We start from the raw sequence: 16,030 nt of genomic DNA, 5'->3' as shown, positions 1-16,030 counted from the left end.
ACCCTGTGAACAGAGGAGCCTGGCGGGCTATAGTCCATGGAGTCTCCAAGAGTCGGGCATGACTGAGCAACAAAGCCACAGCCACACTCACATCCGTACATGACTACTGGAAAAGCCATAACTTTGACTATGTGCATGTATGTCGGCAAAGTGACGTCTCTGCTTTTTAACATGCTATCTAGGTTTCTTATAGCTTTTCTTCCAAGGAGCAAGCGTCTTTTAATTTCATGGCTGCAGTCACCATCTGCAGTGATTTTGGAGCCCCCCAAAATAAATTTTGTCACTGTTTCCATTGTTTCCCCATCTATTTGCCATGAAGTGACGGGACCAGATGCCACGATCTTTAGTTTTTTGAATGTAGAGTTTTAGGCCAGCTTTCATTCTCCTCTTTCAGTCTCATCAAGCAGCTCTTTAGTTCCTCTCCACTTTCCGCCATAAGGGTGGTGTCATCTGCATATCTGAGGTTATTGATATTTTTCCCAGCAATCTTGATTCCAGCTTGTGCTTCATCCAGCCCAGCATCCTGCATGATGCTTTCTGCATATACATTAAATAAGCAGGGTGACAATATACAGCCTTGACGTACTCCTTTCCCAATTTGGAACCAGTCCGTTGTTCCATGTCCGGTTCTAACTGCTGCTTCTTGACCTGCATATAGATTTCTCAGGAGTCAGGTAAGGTGGTCTGGTATTCCCATCTCTTGAAAAATTTTCCACAGTTTGTTGTGACTCACACAATCAAAAGCTTTCATGTAGTCAATGCAGCAGAAGTAGATGTTTCTCTGGAATTCCCTTGCTCTCTCCATGATCCAATGAATGTTGACAATTTGATCTCTGGTTCCTCTGCCTTTTCTAAACCCAGTTTGTACATCTAGAGGATCTGAGCACCCCTAGACTCGAGTCCCCATCCTTAGTGACCCACAGTGCCGTCCACAGATGAGCTGGGGTCTCATCTGCTGGTAGGTAGTTATGCCCCTTAGATCCAGGAATGTCTTGAGACAGATGGCAGTGGGTTTTGTCTCTGAACGGTGCCAGTGCCGGGGTTGCATCTGACACTCAGTAGGCATTTCATGGCAGGCCAAGGACTGCATGCCTGCCAGTCCCGCCATGGGAGGGCACCATCTCCTCTGGGCAGGTGAGCAGCTGGCCCTCTCACCTCTGCCCACCAAAGCCAGCAGAGGGCAGCAGTGCCCTGCCCTGAGCCATCGGGCAAAGGGGCGGGTACGGAGGGGCTGGACTGCCCAGGCTGGGCCACCGGGATGAGGCGGGTTGGGTGCGATTGCATTGTGGGGAGGGAGGCCGGGACTCATTCCTGGCACTGCTAGCTGCTCCTCGGCCCCGGCTAGGAGCCCCGCCCAGGTAGGCAGGAGCTGGGGCTGGCCAGGCACAGGGTTCAGGGCCCTCCGGGTCAAGGGTGGGGAAGTAGGGGGCATGGATCTCCCCACCCCAGCCAGGGGGGTGGCCCTAAAGCTGGGTGGTAAGAATCCCACTGTGGCCCCAAATGGGAGAGCTAGCTCCTCTGGCCACGGGGCAGGGCACGGGGGGTAGGGAAGCAGCCCGCCTCGCTGCCCACCCCCACAGCTACCCAACCAGCCCAGCCAAGTGGCTGCCAGCCTTGCTACTGCCACCGGACCCTGGAGCTTGCTGCGGTTGCACACCGTGGGTGAGAGGGGGAACCTGACTGGTTCCTGCCCCACAGCCACGGCCTGAGCGCTGTCAGCTCAGTGTGCAGATGGGGCCGTGTGAGCCTGGCATAGGAAGCTGGCCACCTGCTGGTAGTCTTGTCCCCACCCAAAGCTGAAGGCTGGGTGCCCATCTGCTCCTGTGCATCCACTTGGCCACGGCCCCCTCCACTGGCACCAGATTGTACCTGGCACGACTTTGCCAGTCCCTGGGGGTGGGGAGTTGGAGGCATAGGGGGAGGTCTCCCAGCAGGGGGTGCTGCCTTGGCCGGCGTCTCCCCTGCCTCCAGCCGCAACAAAGGCCGGCATTGAGGGCCAGGGCTTGCCTCCAGCCAGGCGCCAAGGCTGCGGAGGGTGAGGCTGCCCATGCAGGCACTGACCCTCGGCGGGTGGGGCGCTCTGTGACCTCCTCCAGGCCCTTCGCAGGGACCCCTGGGGGCACACGGGGAGGAGCCTGGTAGCTGGCACCGGGTGGGCATGGGAGAACTGGCTGTGTGGGTCTCATTTTTTTCTGGATGAAGGCAACTCTGCCCCCTTTGTCCCCAGATCCCCAGGGGGGTGTCTCCCTGCGGGTGGGAAGTGACAGGGAGCCCCCGGGTCAGGGCAGCTTGGATGTGGGACTAGGAACACCAGAGAGTGGGTCCCTGGCCTGGGCCTCCAGACAGAAGGGACATTGTTGGGGCAGAGACAAAGCTGCCAGCTGTGGGGGAGCCCGCCTGCCAGGCCCCGGCCCCCTCCTTCTGCGGAGTGAATGTGAATGGGGCCAAGCCTCGACTGTCTCCCTCCCACTCAGGACAATGCCCCCTACAGCCGTCCTGTGTCCGTCACCACTGCCCCGGGGCAGCTGAACCCAGGAGGTATGTGCCACGCCACCCAGGAGATGCCTCTGCTGCTGCCGTCCGCCAGGGTAAGTGCCCGAGTCCCCCGAGCACAGAAGAGCCTGGAGCCCGGGGGTCCCCTGCCCAGCACCTCCAGCTGCAGGCCCTCTAGCCTCGGACCCCCCCCCCCCAGACACGGCCGCCGATACTGGGCTCCAGAGGAAATGGCCCAGTCCCCGAGGCAGGCCTGACTTTCCTGTCTGTGCCCCCGAGATAAGGGAGCAGGGGCCTTCCTCGGGGGCTCTCCCAGCAGCTGGCACGCCCATGGGGGCTGGAGCTGCTGGCTATGGAATGCCCGCAGGTGCCCTCCTGGCTGGTGCCTGCCCGCACCCCCAGTGGTGTGGGACCCTCGGTCAACAACTCAGGACTTGCTTTCTGCCCGTCTCTGGGGCTCTGCCCCCGGGCTCAGGAAGAGGGAGGCTCAAGAGGTCATGGGCCCAGGGGCTCATGACATGTATCCCTCACCTTGTCACCTGGGCACCATGCAAGGCTGCTAATTGCCCCTGGCCGGGAGGTGAGCTGGAAGGTGCAGCAGGGACCCCACTCAGAGCCTTCTGCTTTGGGCTCAACCTTGGGCCCCGACAGGGCCGGGGCAGGGTGGGGGGGTTGCGAGGGGCTCCCTCAGGTCTGGACCCCAGATGGCTGCAGGCCGGGGGGGACGGGGATGCCTGACTCCTGGCTTGATTTCCTTTCAAGTGCTCCTCTCACTCCCCCGGGCCCACTCTTTCTGCTTGTCTTCTCTCTGCCCTGTCTTTTTTAAGTTTCTATTTAATTATTTGGCTGTACTGGGTCTTAGTTGTGGCATGTGCGATCAAGTTCCCTGACCAGGGCTCAAACCCAGGGCCCCTACATTGGGAGCGTGGAGTCTTAGCCACTGGACCACCAGGAAGTCCCTGCCCTGTCTTTTCTCATACCCCATCCCCATCAACACTCTCCACGCCAGACCCTGGTGGACCCCTGGCTGCCAGAGCCATGGAGCAAAGGACTGGCCTCCCCCGATCCCTGCACCCTGGGTGGTCTCTCGGTCCCTTGCACCTCCCCTGCCTCGGCACTGAGCACCCCCAGCTCAGTCTGGGCCACAGCCCCCTCTATCCCCCAAGCCCTCTGTTCTCTGCCTTGGCCCTGGCCATTGGCCCCTGCTGTCTGTAGGGCCTTTCAGGGGTTTCTCCTCTCTCGGTGACTCAGTCCTTCTGTGGGTGTTCTCGTGCGTGGCCTTGTAGAATCTGCATATAAAATGAAAGATGAAGAAAGTTCTTCCCTTGCACACACACGGGCACCCCACCGTCATCCCTGGGGACTCTCCATCCCTTTCTTGGTCCCCCAGTCGCTCGGACTTTCTCTCTCTCCTCTCCCTTTGCTTCCATCTGCCCCAGCTTTCTGCTTCTGTCTCTCCGCCTTTCTCTCCCTCCCTTTCTGTCTGTCTGTCCCTCCTGCTCCCCAGCGCTGTTCCCACAGCCACCCTGACTCGCGCCCTCCTGCACGGCCTCCCCAGGGCCCCGAGATGGCACCCCGGCGTCTGCTCTGTGCCCACCTGCTGCTCATGCTGCTTCTGCTGTGCCCGCCACCCGCCCCAACCGGGGCGCACCGCTTCTCAGCACCCAACACCACCCTCCACCACTTGGCGCTGGCACCGGGCCAAGGGGCGCTCTACGTGGGTGCAGTGAATCGCCTCTTCCAACTTAGCCCCGAGCTGCAGCTGGAGTCAGTGGCCATCACGGGTCCCGTCCTCGACAGCCCTGACTGTGTGCCCTTCCGGGACCCGGCCGAGTGCCCACAGGCCAGGCTCACAGACAACACCAACCAGCTGCTGCTGGTCAGTGGGCGGGCCCGGGAGCTGGTGGCCTGCGGGCAGGTGCGGCAGGGTGTGTGCGAGAAGCGTCGGCTGGAGGACGTGGCAGAACTCCTCTACCGGGCTGAGGACCCAGGCGACGGGCAGTTCGTGGCCGCCAACACCCTGGGGGTGCCCACGGTGGGCCTGGTGGTGTCTGGACCTGACCAGGACCTCCTGCTGGTGGCCCGGGGCCTGGCGGGCAAGCTGTCAGCAGGGGTGCCACCCCTGACAGTGCGCCAGCTGGCCGGGCCACAGCCCTTCTCCAGCGAGGGCCTGGGTCGCCTGGTGGTGGGTGACCTCTCCGACTACAACAACAGCTATGTGGCGGCCCTAGCCAACGCCCAGTCGGCCTACTTTGTCTTTCGGCGCCGCGGGGACCGGGCGCAGGCCGAGTATCGCTCGTACGTGGCCCGGGTCTGCCTGAGGGATGCCAACCTCTACTCCTACGTGGAAGTGCCCCTCAGCTGTCGGGGCCACGGACTCGTACAGGCCGCCGCCCTTGCCCCAGGCGCCTTACTGGGGGCCTTTGCCGCCGGCCTGAGGGGGGTGCAGGCGGCCCTGTGTGCCTTTCCCCTGGCCGAGCTGGACGCCAGCATGGAGCGGGCCCGGCGCCTCTGCTACACGGCAGGCGGCCGGGGCCCCAGCGGCACCGAGGAAGCCACTGTGGAATATGGCGTCACATCGCGATGTGTCACCCTGCCATCCGTGAGTGACTGGGCCCAGGCCTGACCCCTGCCTTGTCCTCTGAGACTCTGCACGCTGGCATCTGGCAACCTTATCTTATCCCAGTGTGCCTCCCTTGGCCCTGGCCCTCTGTGGACCTGAATTATCTCCCAGCCCAGAGCCACGGCTGTCACAAGTCGTCCTGGCCAACGGTAAAGTGAAGTCACTCAGTCGTGTCTGACTCTTTGCGACCCCATGGACTGCAGCCCACCAGGCTCCTCAGTCCATGGGATTTTTCCAGGCAAGAATACTGGAGTGGATTGCCATTTCCTTCTCCAGGGAATCTTCCTGACCCAGGGATCAACCCAGGTCTCCCACACTGTAGGCAGACACTTTCACTGTCTGAGCCACCAGGGACTCTCTGAGCCATCCAGCCACTGTCTGACCAAGGGTGGCTGGATGCTTTCCCCATCACCAATGACCTCTGCTTTAGAGGATGACACAGAGGGCCAGCTTAGGCTAAGTCCCAGGGCTCTTCATCTCTCCCTCTTACTTGCGAGCTTGGGCATGTCCTACCAGCTGCCTTGCCCTCTTCCACGGACCGCAGACCAGGGCCTAGGGAAGGCGCCTCCAGCCTCCCTCTTCTGGGCACTAATTCTTTCCCTGCTCATCCTCACCTCTGCAGGACTCCCCGGAGTCATACCCCTGTGGTGATGAACACACGCCCAGCCCCATCGCAGGCCGCCAGCCTGTGGAGGCAAGGCCTCTGCTACAGCTCAAACACTCCATCAGCGCTGTTGCAGCCCTCCAGGCGGACGGACACACGATCGCCTTCCTGGGGGATGTTCGGGGCCAGCTGCACAAGGTAAGGGCTTGAGGAAGGCAAGGGGGTCCTCAGCCAGACCCCCATCGCCCAGCCTCTATGCTGCCAGGCTGGGACTGGCCTCAGTAGCCCGACTGGATGCCCTCTTGCCCTGGGGTGGCTCACAGAAGGATCTGTCTCCTTCCACCTCTGGATGTGTAGCTTAGGGATGTCCCGCAGGCACCGGCAGCTGGTAACAGGGGACTCTTGCTTCTTTGTGGTCTGCGTGTCTCCCTTAGCTGGGTAAGGCTCAATCGAGGAGGCTACTTGGGCACGCTGGATGCCCAGGGGCCTGCCTCACCCTCCATAGCCTGGCCCAGCTTCCCTGTCTTGGGGGGGAATGGGAGTCGGCTCTGTGGGCCAGGAGGTTCCCCTAGAACCCCAGCCGTGACAGCACCTGCCCCGAATGGTCGGCCTGTGGCCATCTTGAGAGTGGGCCTTGTCCCCTACTCCCCCAGGTCTTTCTCAATGGCACCCAAGGCCAGGTGTACCACTCACAGCAAGTGGGGACCCCGGGCTCGGCCATCAGCCCCGACCTGCTTGTGGACAGCAGCGGCAGCCACCTCTACGTGCTGACGTCCCAGCAGGTGAGGGCTGTCCAAGGGGCCCAGGCACACGAAGCCCGAGGCCCTGCACCCACCACCTCTGCCCTCTGCCTCCTGTCCAGGTGGCCCGGGTACCCGTGGCAGCCTGCCCACAGCTCCTGGACTGCAGCAGCTGCCTTCAGGCCCAGGACCCTCTGTGTGGCTGGTGCGTCCTGCAGGGCAGGTGAGGCGGGGCACTGCGCCTGCAGTGCTTCTAGATGGGCCTGGAGGTCAGTCCACCTCCCCCAGCCTGGTTGGTGTCCCTTTGCCAACACTGCCTCAGGCTGGGCAGGAACTCTGTCAGCCTCTCTCGGGTGCCCCCTGGCCCACTCCAGCTCCCCTCCACAGCCCCAGGAATCAATCCCCGATGGCGCCCCTCACTCAGGTCCGTGTGCTCGTCTCCACTGCAGCAGCAGCCCTCGACTCACAGTCAAGACCAAAGGCTGTGTGTCAGTCCCCAGGCCCTGCGGGGTCAGCCCCTTCCTGTCTGAGCGGAGTCCCTTTCCCTGCCCCCCGCTTGCTGCGCTCTGCCTGGACCGTATCATGCCCCTAACTGCCCATCACCCAGGGAGCCCGAGTCCCACACAAGACCCCATCGGGCCTCTGCCCCACAGGTGTACCCGCAAGAGCCAATGCAGGCGGGCAACCCAGCCCAACCAGTGGCTGTGGACGTACGAGGACGGCCTCTGTCTGCACATCCAGAGCGTGCTACCAGCCCACCACCCCCGCCAGGAGCAGGGCCAGGTGAGCCCCATTTTCCTTCTCTCCTTCTGCCTCTGCCCACACCCTCCCTGCCTGGACCCCTCTGCCTCAGCCCCGTGGCCCCCTCCAAAGGCCCCCACCTGCTGGGTTTCCTCGAATGTGCCCCAGGTCACCTTGTTGGTACCCCGGCTGCCCACCCTGGCCATGGATGAATACTTCCATTGCGCCTTTGGCAACTATGACAGCTTGGCTCATGTGGAAGGGCCCCAGGTGGCCTGCGTCACCCCTCCCCAGGACCAGCTGCCACTGAACCCTCCAGGCACAGGTGAGGGGCCCCTGGGGTGAGGGGCGAGGGCGGGAACTGGAAGAGGCAGGAGCCACCTGACCTGTCCTGCCACTGCCATCCCCCTCCCAGACCACATCACCTTGTCCCTGGCCCTGATGTTCGAGGACGTGCCCGTGGCTGCCACCAACTTCTCCTTCTATGACTGCAGCGCAGTCACAGCCCTGGAGGCAGCTGCCCCGTGAGTGCCCAGCCTGGCTGTGAGGTAGGGGTGGGGACCCCAGATAGTGCCCCGTCTCAGCAGCCCCCTGCCCTCCCAGGTGCCGTGCTTGTGTGGGCAGCCTCTGGCGCTGCCACTGGTGCCCCCAGAGCAGCCACTGTGTGCATGGAGAACACTGTCCAGAGGGTGAGAGGACCATCTACAGCACCCAAGAGGTGGGTGGATCCACCCTGCCCCACGCCCCCCCTGCCCCCAGGCCCCTTGCCTTCCAAAGTGCTAAGCGGTCTCCTCTGGCCAGGTGGACATCCAGGTGCGTGGCCCGGGGGCTTGTCCTCAGGTCGAGGGCCTGGTGGGCCCCCTTCTGGTGCCAGTGGGCTGGGAGAGCCGTTTGGCCCTCCGCGTGCAGAACCTTCAGCATTTCCAGGTGAGCATTCCAGCAGGTGGGGGCCGGGGATAGCCGATGGCGTTCAGGCTACTGACAGCATACACCCCCCAGGGCTTGCCTGCCTCCTACCACTGCTGGCTGGAGCTGCCCGGACAACTGCAGAGGCTGCCAGCGTCCCTGGAGGAGGTGGCTGGGGACTCGGGCCTCATTCACTGCCAGGCCCAGCAGGTGGGCAGGTGCCCGACCCCCCGGTCTCACTTGCCACTGGACACCTCCTGCCGCCTGGGCTTGTCCCAGGCCCTCAGGGACTCACTCACCCCCTTTAACCCACTGTCACTCATGAGGCCTGCTCTGGGCACGCCACGGCTGGGAGACGTGCCCTGCACCGGGTGGGGGTGGGGAGGCATACCCGTGGGGAGGAGCTTCCCAGAGGAGGCGGGCAGGGGTCCTGGGAGGTTCTCAGTTGCGTCGGGCCTGACCCTCCCTTCCATCCCCAGTTCCAGCCCTCCATGGTCCAGCAGGAGCTCCCGGTGCCCATCTATGTCACCCGGGGCGAGGGCCAGCGGCTGGACAATGCTCACAGTCTTCATGGTGACTTGAAGCTTGGGGGCGGTGGGGTGGGCAGGGCAGGGCATGCAGCCAGTGGGGGCGCCTTATCATGCCTCCTAACCCCCCCACCAGTGACCCTGTACGACTGTGCCGTGGGCCACCCTGACTGCAGCCACTGCCAGGCAGCCAATGGGAGTCTGGGCTGCCTGTGGTGCAGCCACGGCCAGCCTGCCTGTCGCTATGGGCCACTATGCCCACCTGGAGCCGTGGAGCCGCTGTGTCCCACACCCAGGATCGAGACTGTGAGCCCCTGAACCTTCACCCACCGCCGCCTCCCCCACGGCCTAGCAGTCTGCCTCCTCCCCTCAACCCCTAGCCCCCACTTTCTTGGTCCTAGCAGCCCTTCCCACGCCCCCCTCAGAGGGTGTGGGTCGAGGGCATTCCCTCACCATCCTTCTTGGTTACAGGTTGAGCCCCTGACTGGCCCCCCTGAGGGTGGATTGGTTCTTACCATCCAGGGCTCCAACCTGGGCCGGGACTTTGCCGACGTGCAGGACGCCGTGAGTGTGGCTGGCTGGCCCTGCAGGCCTGAGCCGTCTCTCTACCGCATCTCGACCCGGTGAGGCATCCTGGCAGCCAGGGGCAGAGGGATGCCATCCCAGGGAGGCCCACAGAGACTGGCCACCCAGAAAGAAGGGAGGCTTGGAGCCGAGACACGTGGGCCTGGGGTCAGATGCACCAAAGGATGATAAGCCAGAGGGAGGGGGGCTGGGCCTTGGGCAGTGGCTGGCAAATGCCCTGTGGCTCCCGCCAGGCAAGGGCCCCTGAGCAGCCATGGGCTTTCCATCACCAGGATCGTGTGTGTCACATCGCCTGCCCCCAACCGCACCATGGGGCCGATCCAAGTGGCCATCAAGGGGCGGCCCCCAGGCATCTCAACCCAGTACTTCACCTACCAGGTCAGTGCCTGCCCAGGGTGTGTGCCCACACAGGGGGATTGTAGCAAGAAGGGGCAGAAGGCTACTGACATCTGGGTGAGCACTTCCAACTTGACCCGAGGGGAGCAGGAAGAGTTGCCTCTTGTCCAGGAAGGAAGCCATGTGATCTGAGGGGTCATTCTGGCCACTGAGTGTGGGGTGGGCTGGGGGCCGAGGTGGGAGGGTGAGGAGGGCACAGGGATGCAGGAGAGCAGAGATGCCTCCAGGTGCCAGCCTGAGCCCTCCTGTCCTCCTGCCCGGGGCCCTTTCCAGGGCCAGGAAGCCCTTGGCACAGACAGCACCCCCGAGGAGGTGATGAAGAGGTCCCCGAGGAGGTGACGGCATCTTAGGGCTTAGAGCTGGGGCTGAGGACAAGGCGACACAGGGAGGGGACCAGAGCACCCCCTGGTGGGGCATGGCAGTGGGGCACAGGGCTTTAGGGACTGGAGCCAAGGTGAGGAAATGCCAGGCCAGATGGCTATGCCTGCCCTGGCTTGCCTTGTTTCCCAGGACCCTGTCCTGCTGAGCCTGAGTCCCCAGCGGGGCCCCCAGGCAGGAGGAACCCAGCTCACCATCCACGGACAGCGCCTCCAGACAGGAGGCAACATCAGCGCCTTTGTGGGCAGCCAGCCCTGCCCTATGTAAGTGGCTCCTGCTTCCAGCTGGTCGCTGCCAGCTGGGGTGCTCCCGACGGGCCCGAGTCCCCTGGCATACAGTGGTGGTGGTGGGGTCTCTGCCCTTGGTGGGGGAGGCAAAGTGGGTCTCTGACGGGCTGGCCAGGCCAAGGCTCAAACCCAAGGTGCCAGACCACTCCCCACCCTGCAGCCAAGAGCCGGTGTGTCCTGAGGCCATTGTGTGCCACACCATGCCCCAGGCTAGCCCAGGAGACGCAGTGGTCCGAGTGGTCTTTGGCCAGGCCCAGCGCTTGCTGCTCGCCAGCCCCTTCCACTACACTGCCAACCCCCAGCTTGTTGCAGCCGAGCCCAGTGTCAGCTTCCGGGGGTGAGGACCTGGTGCACTTGCACCCTGCCAGCAAAGTGGGGTGGCAGGACGGGGCCAGGCTGCCCGGGCCACGCTGAGTCCTGTCCTGGTGCAGGGGTGGGCGGCTGATCCGAGTCAGGGGCACGGGCCTGGACGTGGTACAGCAGCCCCTGCTGTCCGTGTGGCTGGAGATCTCGGAGAGGGCTGCTGTGAAGCTGCAGTCCCAGGACCCGACCCCAAGGAGCAGCTGCGAGGCTCCAGCTGCAGCCCCCCAGGCCTGTACCCAGCTGGAGCGGGGCTGGCTGCAGGTGAGCCTGCAGCGGCAGGCGAGGCTGTGCCCAGCAAGGGATCGGGGCAGGCTGGGAGCCCCCAGCTCACCTCACCTCGGCCTGCCCCCTCACAGTGCTCCAGCGTGTGCTCCATCAACTCATCCACCCTCCTCCTCTGCCGGAGCCCCGCGGTGCCTGACACGGCGAGCCCCCGGCGGGTCTTCTTCAGCCTGGACAACGTGCATGTGGACTTTGCCAGTGCCAGTGGGGGCCAGGACTTCCTGTACCAGCCCAACCCTCGGCTGGCCCCCCTCCATCACGAGGGGGGGTCCACCCGCCCCTACCGCCTCAAGCCAGGCCACATTCTGGATGTGGAGGTCAGGGTTTCAGCCAGCAGTCCTGGGGGACAGGGGGGACCTGCAGACACAGGCTGAGTGACTCCACTCAGGCCCGTGATCGGCCTCCCAGGGCGAGGGCCTCAACCTGGCCATCAGCAAGGAGGAAGTGCGCGTGCACATTGGCGACAGCGAGTGCCTGGTGAAGACGCTGACGCTCACCCACCTGTACTGTGAGCCGCCCCCGCAGGTCCCACAGCCCAGCAATGGCACCCTGCTGCAGTTCGTGGTGAGGCTGGGACCCCAGGCACAGTCGTGGGCGGCCAGAGCCATCAGAGCCAGTGCTCAGGAATCCTGTGCCTCCCACCACCCCCAGGTGCAAATGGGCAACGTGCGCCTGGTACTGGGCCCGGTCCAGTATGAGGCAGAACCCGTGCTGTCTGCCTTCCCCGTGGAGGCCCAGGTGGGCCTAGGCGTGGGTGCAGCCCTGCTGATCACTGCCGTGCTCCTCCTGACCCTCATGTACAGGTGAGGATCACACACACGCCAGTGTCCAGTCCAGTCCCCTCTTCACTTATGGCAAAGGTGCCCCACAGCCGGCCATCTGGGCTTGGGGGTCTCGGCCCAGGCAGGCCAGCTTGTGTGGCTGACACTCGGTCCCCCGGTGGCAGGCACAAGAGCAAGCAAGCCATGCGGGACTACCAGAAGGTTCTGATGCAGCTGGAAAACCTGGAGATTGGCGTGGGTGACCAGTGCCGCAAAGAGTTCACAGGTGGGGCAGGGGTGGGAGGGCAGGCGCGGGTAGCGGGACACAGGCAGAGCTGCTCCCGAGCTCAGACCCCGGTGGCTCCCGGCCTGCAGACCTGATGACAGAGATGACTGACCTCAGCAGCGACCTGGAGGCCAGCGGGATCCCCTTTGTGGACTATCGCACCTATGCTGAGCGGGTCCTCTTCCCTGGGCGCAACAGTGGCACCCTGCAGCCGGCCGTCGAGGGGCTGGGTGAAGAGGGTCGCCGCGCACCCGTGCACCAGGGCCTCATGCAGCTCTCCAACCTGCTCAACAGCAAGCTCTTCCTCTTGACCGTGAGGGCCACGTGGGCAGGCTGCAGGCGGGCCTGGGATGAAGAGGGAGGCTGGGTGGTCGGCAGGCATAGGCTGCATGGTGGGAGGCCACGTGGGCTGCCGGGCTCCCCAGAGTGAGCGCTGGTGCCCCCCAACTCCCGCTTAGCTCATCCACACCCTGGAGGGGCAACCCAGCTTCTCGCAGCGGGACCGCTGCCATGTGGCCTCGCTGCTGTCCCTGGCACTGCACAGCAAGCTCGAGTACCTGACCGAGATCATGAGGACGCTGCTCAGTGACCTGGCCTCCCATTACGTGCACAAGAACCCCAAGCTCATGCTGCGCAGGTTGGCCTTGGACGGCTCTGGGCAGGGTGGCCCCGGGGAGCCCCAGGTGGCCAGCTGGGTCCCGAGCCACTGGTAGGGCCAGTCAGCCCTGCCTGACCTCCACCACTGGCCTTGGGTGGGGGACAAGATGACCCTGCGCAGCCCCTCTGACCTGGGGCCCGCTCCACGCAGGACGGAGACCATGGCGGAGAAGCTGCTCACCAACTGGGTGTCTATATGCCTGTACGCCTTCCTGAGGGTGAGGGCCCCTCTCCCCTCACCCCATGCCAGGGCTGCTGCCTCGGGCCTCCCTGACCTGTGGCCTGATCCCTCCCAGGGGACCTCGGGCACAAGGGCAGGGTGTCGGTAAGGGACAGGTGGTAAGCCTTTGCCCTGGCCCCGTGCAAAGCTGAGCCCGCTGGCATGGACCACCCTCTGCCCTGGCTCCACACAGCCAGCTGCCCCTATGAGCTTACGCAGCCAGCTGATCCCCAGATTGATGCTTGCAGGAGGTGGCCGGTGAACCAATGTACATGCTCCTCCGGGCCATCCAGTACCAGGTGGACAAGGGCCCCGTGGACGCAGTGACAGGCAAGGCAAAACGGACCCTGAACGACAGCCGCCTGCTGCGGGAGGATGTGGAATTCCGGGCCCTGACGCTGATGGTGCTGGCCAGCCCGGGGCCAGGCGGGCCATCAAGGAGCAACACGGCACTGCACATCCCCACCCGGGTGCTCGACACGGACACGATCACTCAGGTCAAGGAGAAGGTGTTGGATCAGATCTACAAGGGCACCCCGTTCTCCCAGAGGCCCTCGGCGCACGCCCTGGATCTCGGTGAGTGCCCGCCCCTGGCTCTCCCCGCCCCTGGCAGCTCGGCTCTGCCCAGCAGGAACAGGCTGTGGGCTCACTGGCTCCCCCGGGTCCCCACCCTGCACCCCCAGAGTGGCGCTCGGGCCTGGCAGGTCACCTCACCCTGTCAGATGAGGACGTGACATCAGTGACTCAGAACCGCTGGAAGAGACTCAACACCCTGCAGCACTACAAGGTGCCCGGTGGGTGGGGTCTGGGGAGGCAGGACCCCCACCTCGGGCTTGGCAAGGGAAGGAGCCCAGCCTTTGCCCCCCTCCCCGCCAGGTCCCAGACGGAGCCACAGTGAGGCTCATCCCCCAGCTACACAACGGAGGAGGCATCATCTCCCAGAGCCTGGCCCCCAGCTGCCCTTCAGGGGAGAGTGAGTGAGGCCCTCAGGAGCTCGAGGCCATGCCATCGGCCCTATCTGGGTCTCCCAACACCTCGTCAGTGGGGAAGCCAAGACTCCCTACTGGACCCAGGCCGGCGGGTGGATGAGGGTGGTGGTGCGTCACCATCAGGGAGCTCCTGGGTGCGAGCTGGAGCACCCCGGCTGGTGGCATGGGTGCAGGGGGGCCAAGGACTGAGGCCCAGCTTCTGCGCCCTCAGACACCCCCATGCTGGAGGATAGCGAGGAGGGTGGGGTCCGTCTGTGGCACCTGGTGAAAGCCCCCGAGGAGCCGGAGGCAGCCAAGGCACGGCGGAGCAGCCTGAGGGACCGGGAGCGGGAGCGGGCACGGGCCAAGGCCATCCCGGAGATCTACCTCACCCGCCTGCTGTCCATGAAGGTGGGGCTCCTCTCCTGGGGAGGCTCAGCAAAGGGCACCTGGACAGACCTGGGGAGATGCTGTGGGACAATGGGGCTGGCCACAGCTCGAAGGGCCTCCCACCTCGACCCCCCCCAAAAGTGCCCCATCCCCTGCCTTCTAGGGCACACTGCAGAAGTTTGTGGATGACGCCTTCCAAGCCATCCTCAGCGTGAACCGGCCCGTGCCCATCGCCGTCAAGTACCTGTTTGACTTCCTGGATGAGCTGGCGGAGAAGCACAGCATTGAGGACCCGGAGACCTTGCACATCTGGAAGACGAACAGGTGTGTCACCTGCTGGCCTGGACCCGGGCAGATGAGTCCCAGATACACCAGGACACTGCCAGCGCAGCCAGGACAGGAGCCCAGGCCTGGGGGCCATCACCTTGGGTGACCAATCGTGCCCGCCCCCCTCCCCACCCCGATATGGCCAGCTCCCCAGGCAGCTCAGGGCCACCAGGGTCCAGGTGGAGGTGCTGAGCTGGACTGGCCGGGCCTCACTCCATGGCTGGCCTGTGTCTCCAGCCTGTTGCTGCGGTTCTGGGTGAACACCTTGAAGAACCCGCAGCTCATCTTTGACGTGCGGGTGTCAGACAACGTGGATGCGGTCCTCGCCGTCATCGCCCAGACCTTCATGGACTCCTGCACAGTCTCAGAGCATAAAGTGGGCCGGGTGAGGGCCGAGGAGGGCAGGCCGGGGGGGTAGGGTAGCCACAGGGGCTCTGCGCTGAGCCCTGGGTGGGGCTGGCTCCCCACAGGGCATGGGGCCAGGAGAGGGCACCTCCCCGCTCATGCCCACCCCGCCCGGAGCAGGATTCCCCAGTGAACAAACTGCTCTACGCCCGGGAGATCCCTCGCTACAAGCAGATGGTAGAGAGGTAAGTGTTGGGCATCATGGACGAGGGACCTCCTGGGCTGCCTGCCCCTAACTCTGTGCCCTTCTGCAGATATTACTCTGATATCCGCCAGAGCCCTCCAGCGAGCTACCAGGAGATGAACTCAGCTCTGACTGAGCTCTCAGGGGTGAGGACACAGGGGAAGGGGGAAGCTGGGGGCTCAAGGTCTGGGCCGGGGCCTCACCCACCATGTGCCTCCCCCAGAATTATACCTCGGCTCCCCACTGCCTGCAAGCTCTGCAAGAACTCTACACCCACATCCACAGGTACTATGACCAGGTGAGACCTGGGGGTGCTCCGGGGAGAGGGGCGTGCCTCTGGAGCCCAGAGGGAGGCCCCAGGAGTCTTCCTTGGGGATGGGAGTGTCCAGGTCCAGTTTAGGCAGAGGAATGGAAGGGCCTGGGGCTGGGGAATGGGGCTCGGCTTCCTCATGGAGGAATATTCGGTAGGAAGGTCTGGCTCCCAGCCTGCTACTGGGATGGAAGCAGGTCAGAGGCCGAGGCCTCAGGCTGGGCGGCCTCCTCTGCCCTGGCAGATCATTGGTGCCCTGGAGGAGGACCCTGTGGGCCAGAAGATGCAACTGGCCTGCCGCCTGCAGCAGATTGCCGCACTGGTGGAGAACAAGGTGACCGAACTGTGAGTCAGGCGGCAGCAGGACCCACCATCTCCGTGCCTTCCCGCACTCGACCCCCGATGGAGCCCTGGATGGAGCCCGTGACCAAGGCGTGGTCTGCACAGAGTGGGAGGGCCTCCCCCTGTCCCTCCTTGCCATGCCGCTGGGGGGCTTCTTTCTAATTTATAGCAATCCTTCCCCCTTCCCCACTGTATTTATGTGCTTGCTGGAGGATCACATCTGGAAATAAAACACAAACATGTCTTTTTAGAAAA

At 64.0% G+C, this 16,030-nt stretch overlaps 1 protein-coding gene across 2 annotated transcripts; it reads left to right on the top strand.

The window, feature by feature from the left end:
* Positions 1 to 1,296: 1,296 nt before the first annotated feature.
* Positions 1,297 to 16,030, top strand: PLXNB3 (plexin B3). Of its 2 annotated transcripts, none has more exons than XM_070290467.1 (36): positions 1,297 to 1,358; positions 2,475 to 2,588; positions 4,052 to 5,095; positions 5,739 to 5,918; positions 6,374 to 6,502; positions 6,583 to 6,683; positions 7,114 to 7,243; positions 7,370 to 7,526; positions 7,617 to 7,725; positions 7,805 to 7,919; positions 8,003 to 8,128; positions 8,201 to 8,317; positions 8,587 to 8,680; positions 8,771 to 8,940; positions 9,106 to 9,257; positions 9,492 to 9,597; positions 10,126 to 10,256; positions 10,441 to 10,617; positions 10,712 to 10,904; positions 11,000 to 11,242; positions 11,334 to 11,489; positions 11,577 to 11,728; positions 11,872 to 11,972; positions 12,062 to 12,285; positions 12,431 to 12,609; positions 12,781 to 12,847; positions 13,098 to 13,425; positions 13,533 to 13,636; positions 13,726 to 13,822; positions 14,050 to 14,228; positions 14,371 to 14,531; positions 14,772 to 14,919; positions 15,060 to 15,124; positions 15,194 to 15,269; positions 15,347 to 15,408; positions 15,678 to 16,030. In XM_070290467.1, the coding sequence occupies exons 2-36, from the start codon at positions 2,541 to 2,543 to the stop codon at positions 15,769 to 15,771; spliced, it is 5,715 nt and encodes a 1,904-aa protein (XP_070146568.1). In that variant the 5' UTR covers positions 1,297 to 1,358; positions 2,475 to 2,540; the 3' UTR covers positions 15,772 to 16,030. The 2 variants fall into 2 exon arrangements, with proteins under 2 accessions (XP_070146568.1, XP_070146567.1); XM_070290466.1 differs by having other exon boundaries at positions 15,347 to 15,421.

This window comes from Ovis canadensis, chromosome X, assembly GCF_042477335.2.
Source record: "Ovis canadensis isolate MfBH-ARS-UI-01 breed Bighorn chromosome X, ARS-UI_OviCan_v2, whole genome shotgun sequence".
In the NCBI taxonomy this organism is placed as follows: Eukaryota; Metazoa; Chordata; class Mammalia; order Artiodactyla; family Bovidae; genus Ovis; species Ovis canadensis.
Note: the sequence above shows the minus strand (reverse complement) of the source record. Positions and strands in the feature narration are given on the sequence as shown.

What these genes read in the sequence shown, in the direction of transcription:
- PLXNB3 (XM_070290466.1), top strand. Translation starts at nt 2,541, where the DNA reads ATGTGCCACGCCACCCAGGAGATGCCTCTGCTGCTGCCGTCCGCCAGG. An exon ending in CTCCTGACCCTCATGTACAG is followed by an intron (nt 11,729 to 11,871) that starts GTGAGGATCACA and finishes CCCCGGTGGCAG; the next exon opens with GCACAAGAGCAAGCAAGCCA. An exon ending in GCCTGTACGCCTTCCTGAGG is followed by an intron (nt 12,848 to 13,097) that starts GTGAGGGCCCCT and finishes TGATGCTTGCAG; the next exon opens with GAGGTGGCCGGTGAACCAAT.